This window comes from Hermetia illucens, chromosome 2, assembly GCF_905115235.1.
Source record: "Hermetia illucens chromosome 2, iHerIll2.2.curated.20191125, whole genome shotgun sequence".
Lineage (NCBI taxonomy): Eukaryota > Metazoa > Arthropoda > Insecta > Diptera > Stratiomyidae > Hermetia > Hermetia illucens.
This window is the reverse complement of record NC_051850.1, coordinates 90885520-90903793: the sequence shown is the minus strand read 5'-3', so window position 1 is coordinate 90903793 and position 18274 is coordinate 90885520. Positions and strand designations below refer to the sequence as shown.

General features: G+C 42.8%; 1 protein-coding gene across 6 annotated transcripts in view; it reads left to right on the top strand.

Annotated features, from left to right (window-relative positions):
* Positions 1 to 7310, top strand: part of LOC119648770 (proton-coupled amino acid transporter-like protein CG1139) — a 65101-nt gene extending 57791 nt beyond the window's left edge. For 5 of the 6 annotated variants that reach the window (XM_038050602.1, XM_038050600.1, XM_038050601.1 and 2 more), the window contains exon 10: positions 6594 to 6835. In XM_038050602.1, coding sequence (XP_037906530.1) covers positions 6594 to 6835 — 242 coding nt within the window. Of the gene's footprint in view, positions 1 to 6593 lie in introns of all 6 variants that reach the window. The other variant, XM_038050597.1, reaches the window with a different exon arrangement.
* The last annotated feature ends 10964 nt before the right edge of the window (positions 7311 to 18274 follow it).

Here is an 18274-nt window from a genome sequence, read left to right as displayed (position 1 = left end):
TGTCTACCAGCATTTAGACTCCGCGACTTGGCATTATGGGAAACTTGTTCTCAGTTTTTGAAAGCAACCTTAACCATTTGAAATAATAAAAATTTGTTTTGCCTATTCGCTAGTGTTAATTTATTGGTCTTGCAAATACCGATGTTTCGGCAACTACTTCCTCCCTTAATCAATGCTAACAAGACGCATTCACTCTCATTTGCTGACGCTCCAGAGATTTCGTTTCGCTCTACATCTTAGTTCTAATTACCCAGTTATCCGGTTTCTAAATTTCGGAACGATTTTCGTGGTAATCAAAGGAGTCTTCAACGTCGTCAATGCAGCCTGGCTACCGCGCAGATTTTGATGCGCCTGTCCTTCAACCGCTCGGTAATCACCCGCGTTGCTTCCCCTAAACTTGTATATATACAGCCGTTGCATATTATCCCAAAGAAAAATCGCACTTCTCGTTTTTATTCGAGAGGTAGATTCCAGCCCTAAAACCCTGTTCTGTTCTTTAGCCATCGATGTAGAAGACTTCAGTATATTCCACCTCGCATTCTTCTAATTCATACCAGTCTTCTCGATGTTTGAAGATAACCTCGTGTCTTCTACCAAACAGATTTATGGGAACTCGAGAATCGGAAGACATTGTAAAAACTGGATTTAGCTCTCCGATAACTCCTGCTCTCATTGCAGTGCTTTATCCAAGAGCTGCAAATTGAGAAGTGCATCTAGAATTGCATCGGATGTTGTTCTCATGGCACCGTTGATATTTTCTCCCACAATCCCTCTAGCCCTTGATGCCTCTTCGTTACGCACAATAAGGGAAGCCTGCGTCTTTTCTATGTCCTAAATCTGATTAAGGCAAGTTAGTAGTTTGTGAACTTTTACGTTTGAATTCCTACGCACAATTTTTTAAATTATAAAATCTATTGTCCGCGTCCGGTTAAAAGGGGTATTCACCCAAGAGAGGCAAATTGTTCTAACATATACAAAAAAAGTCATAATCAGAGAAAAATTGTCCGACAAAGAGAAGTGCATCTAAAATTGCACCGGATATTGTTACCATAGCACCGATAATACGCAGACCTACACTTCTTTGCACTGCGCCTAGTTTGCAGTGAAAACTTTCCTGTCTCATCTTGACCCACCACGCTAATGATAGCAAGTAATGAGCCCCAAGTCCCCAGGTCGAGTCTATACATTTCTACACATCGTTCCAAGATCCCGACCAACAGCTAGCACAGCCAAGTCATCCATATAAGATTGGGCATATATTGGCAAATGAATCGATTGAAATGCTTCACAAAAATGGCAATAGCACGCTTTGTTGGGGGTGGCCTTTTGTTGCTTCTGTTACTAGGTAGCTATCGACACCTATTTCAGCACACCTCTTCAGTGTCCATAAACACTCCATCGCGTAATCGCCTTTTAGATTTGCAGCCTCTATTTTTCAAACCAAAGGATGAAGAGTAGACTCACAAGACTCTACATTCTGGTAAGCATTTTGGCCTTCATATAGTGGGTTCTCCCTTAGCACCCTGCCACGAATGTGATGCTCAGATAACCTCCCCAAGCATTTTTGCAAGAATAATGTTAAGCTTATCTGTTTGAAGTATAAAATTTGACATCAGCGTAGTTGATAATATAGGACATAGTAAAGTTTGAAGGCAGCTTATAAAAGTTCAAAGCTTTGCATTTCGGGTATTTATTGCACCCTAAGATATCATCATATAAAGTAAGGTTGTCTGAAATACGACGTTCATGGGGATATCGTAGGTTTTCTTTTTTTTCTTTTTTTATTTATTTGTGTATCAGTGTCAATTACTCGAGGTAGACATGTGTTTGTATATGTATGTCTTTACCTGGTTACCAGTGTTTTTAATTTATGTATATAACATATATATGTATGCTGTTGCGCACGGAGTAAAGTGGAAATGCGTGGAGATGCGTTAGATCAATTTAAATTCGCACATATATATGTATGTACGCGTCGCCATGCGGTTATAGACAACGTTCGTTTATTTAGAATGAACACGGTATGTATACCGTTGATAAGTACGTACATATATATGGGTATCTTGGAGTTTATATTTGTATTCTTAGCTATGTACTAGTGGAAAATCGTGTATAGAGTTTCTCATATAAGATAAACACCAAACTTTTTGCCTCGGCAAATAGGACAAGATTTTTGTAAGTACTCTGGGAGTGTGTGGAGTGTGGGACTAGCACTCGACTGTTTCTCATAAACTCTAACAACTTCGAAGTGCAGATTATTAGTCAATTCTTCACTTATTCTTGGCCCCACTTTCGCAGTCATTGGACCGGCTGGCTTCTCTACTCTAGGATTCGCATCACATTAAAAGTTCAAGGCCATTTGTTTTTTCGTACTGTACCATATCCCTGTGTTGTGAGTGGTGGTAATTATAAAGTTTCTTCTCCTGCCAATAACATGATATTTAAGATGATCGCAAATAGCCTTGAAACAGAATTGTCTCAGGTTGGTTGTTTCTAACAATTTTGACATCAGAACTCAGGTTCTCGGTCTCAAGGATTTCTAGTCACTTTGCCGCAGTTCTCACCTCCATTAAGGCAATAAACCACACTTTGGTTCGCTTTGAGCGAATGATGGATAAACAGATTCGGCAGTGCAAAAACTGCTAGCGGGTCTATCATGCGGTAAAGAACCATCTTCAATATCGTTGCGTCAAATGCGGCAGTACACATGGGCCCGATGAGTCTCCTACAATTATGACAGGGAGGAACGAAAAAAAGACGCTCTTCCATCTAGGAATAGCCAGATCAAGCCAACCAAACCTTGTGTGATAACAACGCTCTCTTCCACCCTGCCATCCGTGTCCTTTGCTGATGCACTCCTCCCCTTCCCCTTTCTGATAGTCACAGGCCTATATCCACCTTTAATCATCGACGAGCACTGTGATAGGAGCAATACTATCTCAGATTTTCAGTCCGCCAATCGAAAAGATCATTTGGTTGAACGTGCCCTGTTAATCCATAAAACCGACATCTTGCTCGGAATTCATGGCAAGTCACCTATAGTAGCCTATCTCCTTGACTTAAGGAAAGTTTTTGACTCAATTACATCCTAAATTTTCATCCGCACCTCTGCAAGCTAATCTTTAGGTTCCTAGATCGGCAATCCCATGTAAAAGTTCAATAAAAGCTATACTAGCCCTGCTGGAATCTCACAAGGGTCCGTTCATTCTGGAACTCTCTTTCCACTCTTCAAAACAAGCATCCCCAACCCTCCTTTCCTAATTGCAGTCCTATCAAGAATACGCCGACAACGTCGTAATTTACACCTCCACCAAGGATGTAGTAATCGGGCAAGTCCGTCTAAATTCATACCTAGATGAGCTTTATCCATACTTTACCAAGTGGAAACTCGCCCTAAATCCTCAAAAGCGTCAATAATCGTTTGATGCTTCCGCGGTAATAGGATGTGGATAAATCCGAAAATGTCTTCTGACGCAAAAATCTATCCCTTACCATCAATTCGATTCCCACCCATAATGTTAAATAAGTTTTAGACCTAGGCGTTATCATCACCTCCAACTTATCCAACATTTCTCATGTTAAGAAGGCGCTAGACCGTGTAAATGGCATCTTCAAATCACTGTATCCTATCATTCGGTTCAATAAACCCTCTCCACACGAAGTCAACATTTTGTGTTGTAAACGGTTAATTACCTTTGATCATTTTCGAATTCATCTTCTGGACAAATATCTCTCTTATACACATGGAGAGACTTCTTCCCAAGGAACGACAAATCTCTGCCACTGTATCGGCATATTTAAAAAATACAAGGATGTGAGGTACATATCCAACCAGATCCTCTACGATTCTTCCCAAATACCACGCAATGATGGCGTGATGTGCAGATATGCGGTGAAATTTCTAGAAAGATATCAGTGACACTCCAACCCTCTAGTTGCTGAGTGTGTCGATTAAGATCGATGAGGAATATTTCATGTACAAGAATTAATTCCCGCAGCTCCTTATTCTCTATCACAATGATAACCGCCTTTTCGACAAAGAAGGTTGAGTAGACCTCTATACCGGTCGCTACGTCCATTCTCAATACGTGCATCCATCCATTCAAAATGGCACAAGTTGTTCCTAATCCCCTGTCCTTCCCATCATCAACCTCTACCCCAACTGTCTCCGCCCTCCCCCCCTCAACACTCTACTCCAATAAACCACCTATAGCGTTTTGAGGTTTTTTTATAATCTTTCCTCTATGGGCAGCCTATCAATTTTTATCAACATATTAACCTTTTATAATTTGGATTCTATAGTTATAACCTTTGATTAAGTTAACTGCTAATATCCCTTAGGCTAAGTGTGTTTTAAACTGTAGTGTCCATTATGTGTGTGCGTGCGTGTGTTTGAGGAGGGGGGAGGCAAAACCTCTGAGCACTCAAACCGTAGTGGCCCATTGTACTCGATTCCCACGTCTAACGGAATAACCCTGATTCGTTTATGTATCGCACGATTTTCGATAGTGGATGTAATGCTACCCATTGCATTTGAAGCACATTAGCATAAAAAATCTGAAGACTGATTTGTTCATAGGCGGAGCACTCACATAGAAAATGTTCCGTAGATTCCGTTCCCTCATTACAGGAGGGACACATCTTGGACAATTCCTATTCTGAACATATGCCCAGCTTCTGCAAGTCTTCTTGCTTTTCGGCAGGATAAACTTTGCAGTATGTTTGCTTGGTTCTGGCAGGAAAAGCTTGGTGTGTCTAGCAGAATTAAGGCTCAGCGACCTGTCATTATGGAACTGAGTTCCCAGTTTTTGATAGTAGCATCAGGCAATGCTACCGACATGCCAATTGGTGGTTCCGGTCCGGGTATGGGGAAAATTGAACCTCTTTTGCTATAACATCCGAAATTTCCCGGAGTAATTTCACTATATTGAATCTAGAAAAGGAGCTCAATCGGTTTCTACATTCCTGAACAATTTTTGAAGTGATAAAAGGACTGCCCACGTCCTCAATGCAGGTTGACTATCGCCACAGATTGCAATGCGCCTAGGCTTCAACCGTTCGTCAATCATCCAGATTGATGCCATTAGGATCGCATACGCTTCAGCCTGAAAGACCGCTATGTATTGTCTCATGGGAAAAGCCCACTTCTCGTTTTTATGCGGGAGGTAGACTCCTGCTCCAGAACCCTGTTCTGTTTTCGAGCGATCGGTGTAGAAGACGTCAATAGATTCTGACCCGCATTCTTTTGGTTTGTCCCAGTTTTCTCTTCGTTTGAAGATGACAGAATCAGAAGGCATTGCGAAAACTGAATTCAGTTCTCTCAATGACTCTTCCAACGCTCTGCGCCACGTCATCCGCATAAGCTTGAACGTGTACTGGCAGATTTTCGCATAATATTGAGCTGGTCAGCATACTCCCCAGAAGTGGCGATAGCACACCTCTTTGAGGGCAGCCTTTCGTCGCTTCCGCTGTTAGGTAGCGATCAACACCCACTTCAGCAAACAGCAAACTCTGCTTTCCATTATTTATTAATTTATTAATAATTAATATTGTTTTCAAATAATCATCAGATAATCCCTTTCGATGTTGATATCAACATTCCGTTCGTTAGTCACATTTAGAAGATCAGTCCTAAATCTACCCCTAATCGAGACCTACATGAGGATGGACGATTCCGTAGCCTCCATAACGACGAAATCTATGAGCCATATCACGACCGTCTGGTTGTGGATAAAATTCCGCTTAACTGATGATCCAGCCCGGAAAGTCAGCAAGGGAAATATCTATGGTAGAAAAAGGAAATGTGGCTGACCTCGTGTCGTCTTTTAAGGATGCCGAATCGCTGAACCGGCTGTGACGCGGTTGAAGATGGTGATGGATTAGATCACTGGCTCCTTTAGGAGGCCTCTCCTGAACTGTGTAATTTCTCATCCTTCTCCTCTATATCGGAAACTTCCATTGACACTTAGCAATGCACAACTCCTCCACTTGGACCAACTGTAATGATTCTTCCCAGCTAGTGAAAATGTTGTGGGAAAACGTCTCGTCAGACGTTGGAGCGTTCCTGGCGGCCGTTAGCAACAGCCCGATAGTGAATTCGCGTACCACTAGTCTTTCCAGAGTACAAAAGCAAAAGAGCGCGTAGGTCAGGGGTGTTTCCGTGTATATCGCTGAAAACCTCGTTCAAGTTAAAATAATCCCCATACCATGCCGAGAAGGGTGCTCACATTGCAGATATAAACATTTACTAACCAAACAATACTTTGTCGTTGTCAGTTGATATCATTGGTTCTGTCTGTTAACCGAATCTTTGGTGCCGTATGGTTCCCACTTGGTTAGCTCCTTGATTCGTACAATTGAAAGGGCGATTTATAATGTATACGCTCCCAGCAGATTTTATCCTATCTAAGCTCATTCAAAAGTTTCCTAAATTCCCCTTGATACTTAGTATTTGCTGATTCAATTTTTCAGAGTTGTTAGGGCTAATTTATGACATTTAACATTTCTACATCATAAACCACCCTAAATTTTTCTATTTATGTACATACACCGTAAATATTGCCCGTGATTAACGTTTTATTTTTTGATTTCAGTTTTGCTTGCAGTTCTGATACCACGACTTGGGCTTTTCATATCGCTGTTCGGAGCTCTGTGTCTGTCCATGTTGGGTTTACTTTTCCCGGCAGTCATGGAAATCTGCGTGCTGTATCCAAACAACTACGGCAAATTCAATTACGTTATCATCAAGTGCGTTGTAATAATGATAATAGGAGTTATTGGGTTCTGTTCGGGAACGTACACCAGTGTCCGGGACATTATTTTGTCATTTCAGTAACTAATGCCAGTGAAGAGGACAACGCATAAGTTAATTGTAGCAATAATAGGAGAATGCTCAGAGATGCACGTAGCAGATTTCTTGTGTTCGAAAACTTTTCGAACAATACTCACCGAACATTTAGATTTCAGTCTAAACTTGCTGTAGATCCAGGCAGAAAGATTCAACGAAATCAAGGCTTATTCTAAACTAATTCTAAGCAATGCGGAGATGTTAGTTACCAAAAACGCTACGAAGTATTCACTAGTGATGACTGAACTATAAACGATTTGCACAGACGATCTATGACCTTTATAACAGTTTTGAAATCTCGGATTAAGAACTCTAGAGCTAGCGTAAAATAAAATGGAAAAACAGCAGAGATTAGCCGATTTTATCCTTCACTGCCAAGTAATGGAGTTAAAGTTGCCGTCTCTGCTTGTAACTTAGAACTGTACGAGTGAGGAATGTATGTATTAATAAATAATGAACCAAATTTGAGTTTTTTTTAAAGAAAAGTATTGAAAAAACGAGAAAAACATCGCATCCAAACTGAAAACGTTATTGATGATAGAAAACAATGCATTAATGGAGACAGTCCACAAGTGTATTAAGGGCGCCGTCTGGTATCTTTTTTGCAAAACATAATGTGCGATCACTCACCTGCTATTATGCTGACCAGTGAAGAAAGGACGAGAAAAAAATACCCTCCCAGGTTGACCAATAGACAAACAAAGTATTCAAAAAGTAAACAAGATGAAGACATTAATTAACAAGTACCTTCGCACTTTTCATATGCCCTATGTTATCTTTTATATATGTGCCAAATTGTGTACTTCTAGACTGTACTTAAGGAGGGATTTCCGGGTAAATTTCTAAAATATTTTAGTATACAATTGTTACATTGATTTGAGCAGATATCGAAATGGGATGTATTTTGAGAACTAAATTTTTTGCATGCATACCTTTGTGATGGTGCATACCTTTGAGGTGGTCAAAGGGTAGTATAGGTCCCGGGGCGAAACGTGGATTGGTACCCACGATGGAGCATAAAACCTGGGAAATGCCTGCTGAACCAACACCAACAGCTCTACTACCAAACCCTATCTCCACCTCCACGTGGTGACCGCTGGGAGCTCTTTCTTGACGAAAAGCTGCAGACGGAGAAGGATGAAGGCGAGTCTCCCGCGCCTAAAAACGGGACAAATTGTACCAACTGGTCCTCCAGGTTGGGGGTTGGGTAGGGCTGACAACCCTACACGGAAAACAACCGTTACGAAGCCACAACAGGAGCCTCGGATAGGACGGATATTAAAACGACGGACCCGGCAACGACAAAGGAACAACGATTTGCGCATTTTCTCATGGAACGTGCGCTCCCTGTACAGAGATGAAGCTGATAAGCAGCTAGCCGATACCCTGTCCCAATACAGGGCTGATGTAACTGCGTTGCAAGAGATGCGATGGACAGGGACCGGTTTCCTGGAGAAGAGCCACTACACCATATATTATAGCGGCCATCCAGTAAACCATGTGCTCGGAGTAGGTTTCTTAGTCAGCCAAAAAATGAAACCTGCTGTTATCGGCTTTGAAAGTATAAGCGAACGGCTATGCACTCTGCGCTTGCGAGGCAAGTTTAGAAATATAAGCCTCATAAACGTTCACGCCCCTACAGAGGAGACTGCAGAGTCGGAGAAGGATACCTTCTACGAGGCAGTAGAAAGAACCCTCGAAGCCTGTCCCAGATATGATATCAAAATCATACTTGGGGATTTTAACAGCCAAGTAGGGAAGGAGCCCGTATTCAGGCGATACGTTGGCTCCCATAGCTTACACGAAAAAACAAATGATAACGGACTGCGGACTATTCAATTAGCAGGGTCACACGAAATGGTTGTTGGAAGTACCTGGTTTGCGCGGAAAGCGGTCCACAAACATACGTGGGCCTCTCCAGACGGGACCACTTTCAACCAAATTGACCACGTGTTGATCGAACGCCGCCACCTCTCAGCCTTGATGAATGTCAGAACATATAGGGGGGCCAATATAGACTCGGATCACTATCTCGTTGGCATGGTGCTCCGAGCTCGAATAACAATACCACCTAGAATCCCCTCTGATAATCAGGTGAGAGTGAACACTGAAGCCATCCACAACACAACCCTCCGCGACACCTATAAGAGGGAAATGGATGCCGCAATAACCGCAGTCAATAGAAGACCTGGAGATGAAGCATCAACTAATGATCTTCACAACCACCTGAAGAACGTTATCATGGATACGGCCACAAATATACTTGGCCCCAGCCGTAAAAGGAGTCGGAACGGCTGGTTCGACGATGAATGTAAGCTAGCAACGAAACAGAAGAATGCCGCATACCAAGTAATGTTGCATTCTCAAAGAACGCGGGCACGTGCAGAGACTTATCACGAACTCCGTCGAGCGGAGAAGCGACTTCACAGACGGAAAAAGGAAGCCTGGGAGAACCAACAAGTCCGTGAACTAGAAAAGTACAGGGAGCAACCGCACCAGGCGCGCAAGTTTTACCAACAAGTCAGCAGGATGAAGCCTTATACACCTCGATGCTCATCCTGCCGAGACAAAGAGGGAAATCTGATTTCCGACAGAATGGGGATATTAGAGCGATGGGTTGAGTACTTTGATGAGCTACTGAACAACCAGAACATCGGCGAGTTGGAGGTCCCGCCAACTGAAGACGACGGACAAATACTGCCACCACCAAGTTTAGGAGAAACAGTCCGTGCAATTCATCGGCTAAAAAATCATAAGTCGCCAGGAGCCGATGGAATTACAGCCGAATTGGTTAAATATGGAGGCGACCAGTTACACCAAGTGGTTCATCAACTTGTGCTCAAGGTATGGGACAGCGAATCAATGCCTGACGATTGGCAGCGAGGCATAATCTGTCTCATACATAAAAAGGGAGATATCACACAGTGCAGCAATTATAGAGGTATCACGTTGCTGAGTACCATCTATAAGATATTCTCCACTATCTTGCTAGGCCGGATAGCCCCATACGCCCAGAACATCATTGGCCCATACCAAAGAGGCTTCACTCCAGGCAAATCAGCAACAGATCAGATTTTCTCTCTGCGGCAGGCGATGGAAAAACTGTTGGAATATGGACAACAGTTGCACCATCTGTTCATCGACTTTAAAGCCGCCTATGACAGCATAGCCAGGGTAAAACTGTACACGGCCATGAGGGAATTCGGTATCCCGACGAAATTAATAAGACTGACTAGGCTGACCCTGACCAATGTGCGAGGCCAGATAAAAGCAGCAGGATCACTCTCAAGACCATTCGACATCAACAACGGTCTACGACAAGGGGATGCGCTATCATGCGTCCTCTTTAACCTGGCCCTCGAGAAGGTGATCCGTGATGCTGAAGTGAATGCAAGAGGTACGATCCTCTTCAAGTCCACCCAACTACTGGCCTATGCTGACGATATCGACATCATGGGAAGAACCACCCGAGACGTTCAAACTGCCTTCATCCAGATCGAGCAGGCGGCGCGAGATCTTGGGCTGCACATCAATGAAGGCAAGACAAAATACATGGTGGCAACGTCAGCACCGAAGACGAATCAACCAACAACATCAAACCGCACTGGTCAAACACAAACACGAACAAGAATAAGGATAGGAAAATACAACTTTGAGACCGTTGACAATTTCTCCTATCTAGGGTCGAAAATCACAACCGATAACAACTACGATGATGAAATCCGCGCACGGTTGTTGTCAGCCAACAGAGCCTACTTCAGCTTACAAAGACTGTTCCGCTCGAAACGTCTCACCATAGGGTCAAAGCTCTTACTGTACAAGACTATGATCTTGCCAGTCCTCATGTATTCCTCGGAAACTTGGGTTCTTAGCAAGAAAAATTGCGAACTCTTGGCCGCGTTCGAGAGAAGAATCCTCCGAAGAATTTTTGGCCCCCTACATGAGGATGGACGATTCCGTAGCCTACACAATGACGAAATCTATGAGCGATACCATGACCGTCCGGTTGTGGATAAAATCCGGCTCAATAGGTTACGGTGGGCGGGTCACTTAATCCGTATGGATGAAGATGATCCCACCCGGAAAGTCTATAAGGGCAATATCTATGGTAGGAAAAGAAGACGAGGCAGACCCTGCCTAAGATGGAGCGATGGCGTGGGCCAGGACGCCAGACAGCTTTTAGGGATATCGAATTGGTGGACTTCGGCGCAAAACCGGGATGTCTGGAGTTCCTTATTAAGGCAGGCCTAGACCGGATACCGGTTGTTGCGCCGTTGATGATGATGATGATGATACCTTTGTGATATTTTTCCGTTGGATAGGTTCTGAGAAAGAGACCTGTTTCACTTCATGGGGCTCACATTTTGAATTCTTACTCTACTATATTTCACCCAGTATCAAAAAGGAAGGCTTGAAAAATACTAATCGAGCCTCGATATGTGAAAAAAATTACCCTCCTTGTATTAAACTCAACACAAAATGTTGTCACTTACTTCATGTAAAGGAATTCAAAGACTACAGATTCTCGCCGATTTCGTGACAATAGGTTCAGTTGTTTCCGAATAAATTGGATGTGATAGACCAATAGATGGGCAGACAAACAGATGACTCGTGAGAAATACCGAAAGAGAGGAATTGTTAAGTAGCTGGCAACAATGATGGGACCCTCAGATTGATTCCCAGCATCAATATGTGGACGCAGAAGACGCATGGTGAAGATAAATTATGATCTCACGCAGTTTCTCACGGGATATTGCAGATACCGTAATAACTATATAGGTTTAAACTGTAGAGCTCACACAATTCTGGAAGACCCGGAGCATGTTTTTAAGGTTTTGTGTGAAACAAAACCTTATTAGAATCGAGACGGTGTCTGTCTGTCCGTCTGTCTGGCTGTCACACCCGATTTATTCGGAAACGGCTAGACCGATTATCACAAAAATTGGTGAGAGTATGTAATCTGGTGGTAGAAACATGAAAAAAGTACGTTTTTAGTTTCTATCCATTTATTCAAATTCGAGAAAAAAAATTAAGTTACAAACACCGAAAAGGTCGAGAGAAAGAGTGTTTTAAAAGAGTCGGATGGCGTCGAATTTATATCCTTGCCGATCCATATAGTAACGTTACTTTGTTGAGCATATCAGCTGTTGAAAGGCGTTGCCATGTTGGTGCTGTCATGTCATTACCATGTCGCTACACTGCTCCCTCCTGAGTAGTTTTGACGGTTAACGGCTGGAAAACTACGTATCGAATATTACTCGCCTCTCACTCGCTGGTTTCGCTGTTGGTCCTACATACGTTTTGGGAGCCAAACTTATTGGTCGTTGGGCTGCTTCCGTTGGATCAGATGTTACTTCGAAATAGGCAGGTTTTAGTCGCTCGACGCTGATATTTGTTGCTTTACCCTGAATTTCCATTTTAAAAACGTTGTCGGAAAGTCTTTTTAACACCTTATATGGTCCTTCGTACGGATGCTCTAGCGGCTTCTTCACGCGATCAATCCGCACGAACACGTGTGAGCATGTAGAAAGATCCTTGTGGACGAACACCTTCCTTCTATCATGTTGAGAGATTGGCGTTGCACGAACTTGCGTCATATGGTGACGAAATTTCTCAACGAAAAATTTCGGATCGGGAGGCATTTCCACGTCAAGAAAGAACTCTCCAGGAATGCGAATCGTTGTTCCATAGACTAGCTCAGCAGCGGTTGCGCCAATATCCTCCTTAACGCTTGTACGAAGACCGAGCAAAACCGTTGGCAACACTTCGACCCATTCACGGTTGTTGTGGCACATAATAGCTGCTTTCATCGATCGGTGCCATCGCTCAATCAATCCGTTAGAAGCAGGATGGTATGCAGTGGTTCGAATCTATTTGCAACCCACTAAGTGCGTCAGCGACTGGAAGATCAAGGATTCGAACTGGGATCCTTGGTCCGATGTTAATATAGTAGGTGCACCAAATCGTGAAATCCAGTTGGTGTAGAATGCGTCTGCGATAACATCTGCCGTAATTGATCGTATCGGAACCGCTTCAGGCCATCTCGTAAATCTATCGATCATAGTCAATACATACGAGTGACCTTGTGATTGCGTTAGCGGTCCGACAATATCGATATGTACGTGACTGAATCTTGTGTCCGGCATATCGATTTGGCCATGCGATGGTTTTGCATGTCGTCCAATCTTACTTCGTTGACACGTTAGACATGTTCGTGCCCACTCGAGAATGTCCTTGGACATACTAGGCCAGACATATTTTCGGCAAATCAGCTTCTTCGTGACGCGTCCGCTTGGATGAGATAGTCGGTGAGTAATCTCAAATATTCTCCTCCTGAGAAGTATTGGGATATACGACCGTATTTGGGAAGTTGACACGTCGCAGTACAACATTGTATCCTTGTCGTCAACTCGCAACTTTTTCAAATCCAAGGTCGTTTCAGAACGCAGTAGATGTTGGAGTTCCTTATCATTTCGTTGCGCTGTAGCTAATTCTTCGGGCGTTATGGCAACCAGCAATGTAAAAGCACTAATTCGGGACAAGGCGTCTGCTGTAACGTTTTCCTCGCCAGTGACGTATATGATATTGGTCGAGAATTGGCCGATATAGTCCAGTTGCCTTAATTACCGTGGACTAGCTTTATCGACTTTCTGTTGGAAGGCAAACGTTATCGGCTTATGATCGGTTTTGATTAATAACGGACGACCTTCGACCATGTAGCGAAAAAACTTGGCTGCACTGTAGATTGCTTGGAGTTCTCGATCGTAAGTGCTGTACCTAGGTTGTGTATCGGAGAACTTCTTCGAAAAGAAACCGAGCGGTTCCCAAACATTTGTTCCACTGCTCGAGAACTGCTTCCATAGCCGTGTCCGATGCGTCTGATTTGATGGCCAATGGTGCACTCTCAATGGGATGTCGTAGTAACGCAGGGTTGGCAATTTGCTGTTTGCACTTTTCAAATGAGACATCTGCTCGTGGATTCCATTCGATTTTGCGTTTATCCCGTTTCCTTGCACTAATGAGATACTCCTGGAGAGGTGCTTGAATTTCGGCTGCATTCTGCAACGATTTTCTATAAAAATTAACAGCTTTTTGAAATCGTCGCAAATCGGCAATTGTTGACGGTTTTCCGAAATTCAAAATGGTTTCCACTCGACCTGGAAGGGACTTGATGCCATTCTCGCTCACCAAATATCCTAAATATTCGGCAGAAGATGTTCCGAGGCTGCATTTATCGACATTGATGGATAATCCGTATTCACGGAGTCGATTAAATATCATCAATAAGTGCTTCCGATGCTCCTCGTTCGATTTAAAAGCGATAAGAATGTCATCAATGTATGCATAGCAAAAGTCCAACCCGCGGAGTGCATGATCAATATACCGCTGGAAAGTTTGTGCGGCATTACGTAGACCGAACGTCATTACTCGGAACTCAAAAAGCCCAAAAGGAATAATGACAGCTGTTTTGGGAATGTCCTCGGGTGCTACAGGAATCTGGTGGTATGCTCTTGTCAGATCAATCGTGGAAAATACCTTGCATCCACTCAGTTTGTGCGCAAAGTCACTAATGTGAGCGATGGGGTACTTGTCTGGGACGGTGATAGCGTTCAAACGCCGATAATCTCCACATGGTCTCCATTGTCCGTTTTTCTTCCGTACCAAGTGTAACGGGCTCGCCCATGGGCTACTCGATGGTTGGCAAACTCCCTGTTGTAGCATGTAGTCAAATTCGGCCTTTGCTTCGCGCAGTTTTTCGGGCGTTAATCGTCTGGGACGGTCAAAAACAGGCGGTCCTTTAGTCAGGATATGGTGGTAGATATCATGAGCCATCACTTTCGCTCCGTCAAATGGAATTGTGATGTCGACAAAATCTCTCAGAATGTCATGATAACTTTCGCTAAACTTCAGTGTTGTCATACCACAAGTTATGGTGCCAGTGAGCTTTGCGATGCAGGATAAGTTGGTCTTTTCGTCGATTATCGTCCTCCTGCGTAGGTCCACTAATAAGCCATAATGGTGCAGTAAATCGACACCGATTATTGGTTGTCGAACATCCGTTAAAACGAACCTCCAGGTAAACGGTCGTCGTAAGCCGAGGTCGAGCGTTATGATGCGATGTCCATATGTTTTGATGGGCGTATTGTTGGCGGCATAAAGCTGAAATTGCATTGGCGTGTGCTGATTTTTGTCTTCAGGCAAAACTGAAATATCAGCACCGGTATCCACCAATAAATGCATGCAGCTTTTCCGATCGAGTACTAATAATCGGCTGGGTTTACTGCGAGAGGGGTCGTCCTCGACCGCCGAAATTCAGGACGACGAATTTCCGAAGTCGCGGAATTATTTTGCCACTTACATGGCGGTCGGAAATTACGCGCTTGTTTCCCAAACCGTTGATGAAAGAGGCAAAAACCCCGATTCCGTGAACCTGATCTTTGCCTTCTGGTGCTCCGTTGTTTGGATCGGGACCGGTTGCGTGTCGTGATTTCCAGTCGGTCAATTCGGTTCAATATTTGCTCCAAGACATCATTTTCCGTGGGTGCCTTCTGGACGGTGGAAATGCAAGGCAGTTGTTGCATCTCGATCATTAAATCCGCCATTTTCGCCAATTTATCGACGTCTGCCTCGTTAGAAATTGCTAACACCATTCGAATATTTTCGGGCAATTGTTCAAGTAGCAACGATCTTAGCATGGCGTCAGTTACCTGCTCCCCGCCAGCATGCGTATAATCAAGAATATAATGCACAGTTTGGTCAGGTTTGAAGAAAATCCAATTATTAGTAACAAAGTTATAGGGGGTGAAACTTTACAATTTTTTGTGAATTTCCTGCACTCTACAACCCGCAAGACATCATCATTACATATTAATTCGTCAATACCACAACGAAATGAGTTCTTATGAATGGGGTCACAGAGAATTATTTTGTTTTAGTTTTTTAGTTATTTGTCAACCAGACATGTGTGTATGTAGGTATATAATATATGCGTGCTAATGAACTTTGCGGGTAGTGCCTAATTCAAATAGATATAAGAAGTAAGTGGGAAATATGGGTACGATCAATTTATATACGTGCGTATATGTGTACATTATTCGGAAATAGGCAGTTGGTTTGTTTAGGGTGAGCGTAATATCTATGGCTGTAATATGTACGTATGTCTTGTAGTTTGCAAAAATATGAAGGAATATGTTGGGTTTGTAGCTGGATAGAAAAATATATGTATATGTATATGGATAGAAAAATGTGCGTTGAAATTTCTTAGATAAGATAAACACAAAACCTTTATACCAGAAGCGCGAGCTTCCGGTATTCCCACTTGTTTTCGTTATCATTGGGAAGCATAGTGGCAACAGAAAGTCTTTTTGGGAAAATTCTTGCGTGCCAGGAGAACTGAAATGGAGTTAACGACGTAGTCGGGCGGACTTGCAGGTTGAGAGAGGCATAAGAGGCGAGAAAGGCGCGATTCCGAATGCAATTGGTGGGGAAAGGGGGAGACTAAAACCATGTCAATTGGCCGCATAATCTTTTGCAATGGTTCCGTAGGGAAGAGGAGTTACTGGGTGTTTTTAATGTATAAAATACTACCCGCTGGAATATGTGTACCAGTGTCTTTGGAAGATCTCCATCTTCCAAAAAAAAAAAAACAAAAAAGGCAAACAGACATTAAACCGATTTTAGTAAGATTTTGTTTAACAAAAAACCTTAAAAGGGCTGGGGAGAAGAAGCTTCTTCATATGTGGAATGCCTATGTTTCACTTAAAAGTCAATTATTCTCATTAATTTTGACATCAGCATCTTATTATTAAGCTTTGAACTGCTACAACTTTGACACTAATGGATGGATTTCCACGAAACTCAGAAGCATAGTAGACGCGCCCTCGTAATGAGAATTTGCATAGGGACGTGTAAATATAGTTTGTTAGTGAAGTCATCGAAGAGCATGGAATTAAGCATAACCAACGGTTACGGTCACATGAAAATAACGAAGTCCGAAAATTGACATATATTTCAAATATGACGATTGAAAACAGTAAAGATAAATGACTTTCTAATATGAAGGATGACCTGCCTGATGCATAACCTCCTGACAAACAGCTAGTTCCTTAGAGAAACCAACCAAAATGCTAGGGTTAACCACAGGGTTTTCTCCCAATTAAAGCGAAACGGTATGGGAAAATGGTTTTGGGAGGGAATCCCACGCTCGCAGGGCACGTGAACCCTGGGGTTAAAAAGAGTTTTGGGAGCTGAGATATTGTGTTATCCAGTTAAAAATATTTGTTATTTTGAGGCAGTCATACCGTTACGTTTTATTGGAGTAAAAAAATACAATCTCAATAAGTATACTTTGTGGAGTGAAAAGAATAAAGTGTCTAAATAAACCTTTCTATGAACAAAGTTTTTAAAAATTTGTTAAAAGATTCCACGCGCCCGCCCTTAATGTGCGAATTGGCAAACAGTTCTCAAATCAAAAAGCGTATCTCTAATACGTTATGTAGGTAGAAGAAGACGGATAAGAAGGAAGCTCCTGACTTAGTAAATCACCACTCCAACAATACTATAATTAGGGAGGGAGGGATGCACATCATGTATGTAAAATAGGATAGCGACAATGAAAATCAAAAACTAATGTGACAGTCAAAGTGTCCAGTCCATCCACCTTTCGAATACATCTGGCGACAGCGAAACCGATGCAGTCAAATCTCGAACATTTCTGGAACACGGAATAAAAAGCACCTTGGCAGAGCGAGTTATTACGTCTTATAGCAAAAATGATCTGGAGCAACTTGCCCAAAAATGCAATGATCATGAATCAGGCGCTATCATTGTCAATGGCAGTGACCTGCCCAGAACTGAGCGGTTTAAGTATCTCGGGTCAATGTTATCAGACAATGGAGATCTGCATTGTGAAATTGTTTCACGCATTAGCGAAACCTGGATGAAGTGGATTTGTGATCGACGTATCAACGATCGCCTCAAATCTAAAATTTAGCACATTGTCGTCCGCTTAGTTCCTTTCTATGGTTCTGAGTCTTGGCCAATTATAAAAGACAATGAATGGCGTCTTGCTGTGTGAAGACGAAAATGTTGCGTTAGACTAGTGGCGGAATGAGGATATCCGCGCCCGATATGGGGTTGCAACGATCGTGGAAAAATTGCTTGCGATGAGTCTTCGATGGTATAGTCGTGTAATTCGCGATAAGGAGAATTCACATTCCAAGATTGGTCTGAGCATGGAAGTCGATGGCAAGGGATCAAAATGCCGGCTGAGACAACGGTGGTTTGATTCGTTGGATGAGGATTTGAAAGCTTAACATATGCAGGGACTCCCATGATCTTTTTCAGATTTGTTGTAATAATAATTTACTCCCTTAGGACCCCAATGATATATCCAATATCAGTTTCGTGCTAATAGAGACCATTAAC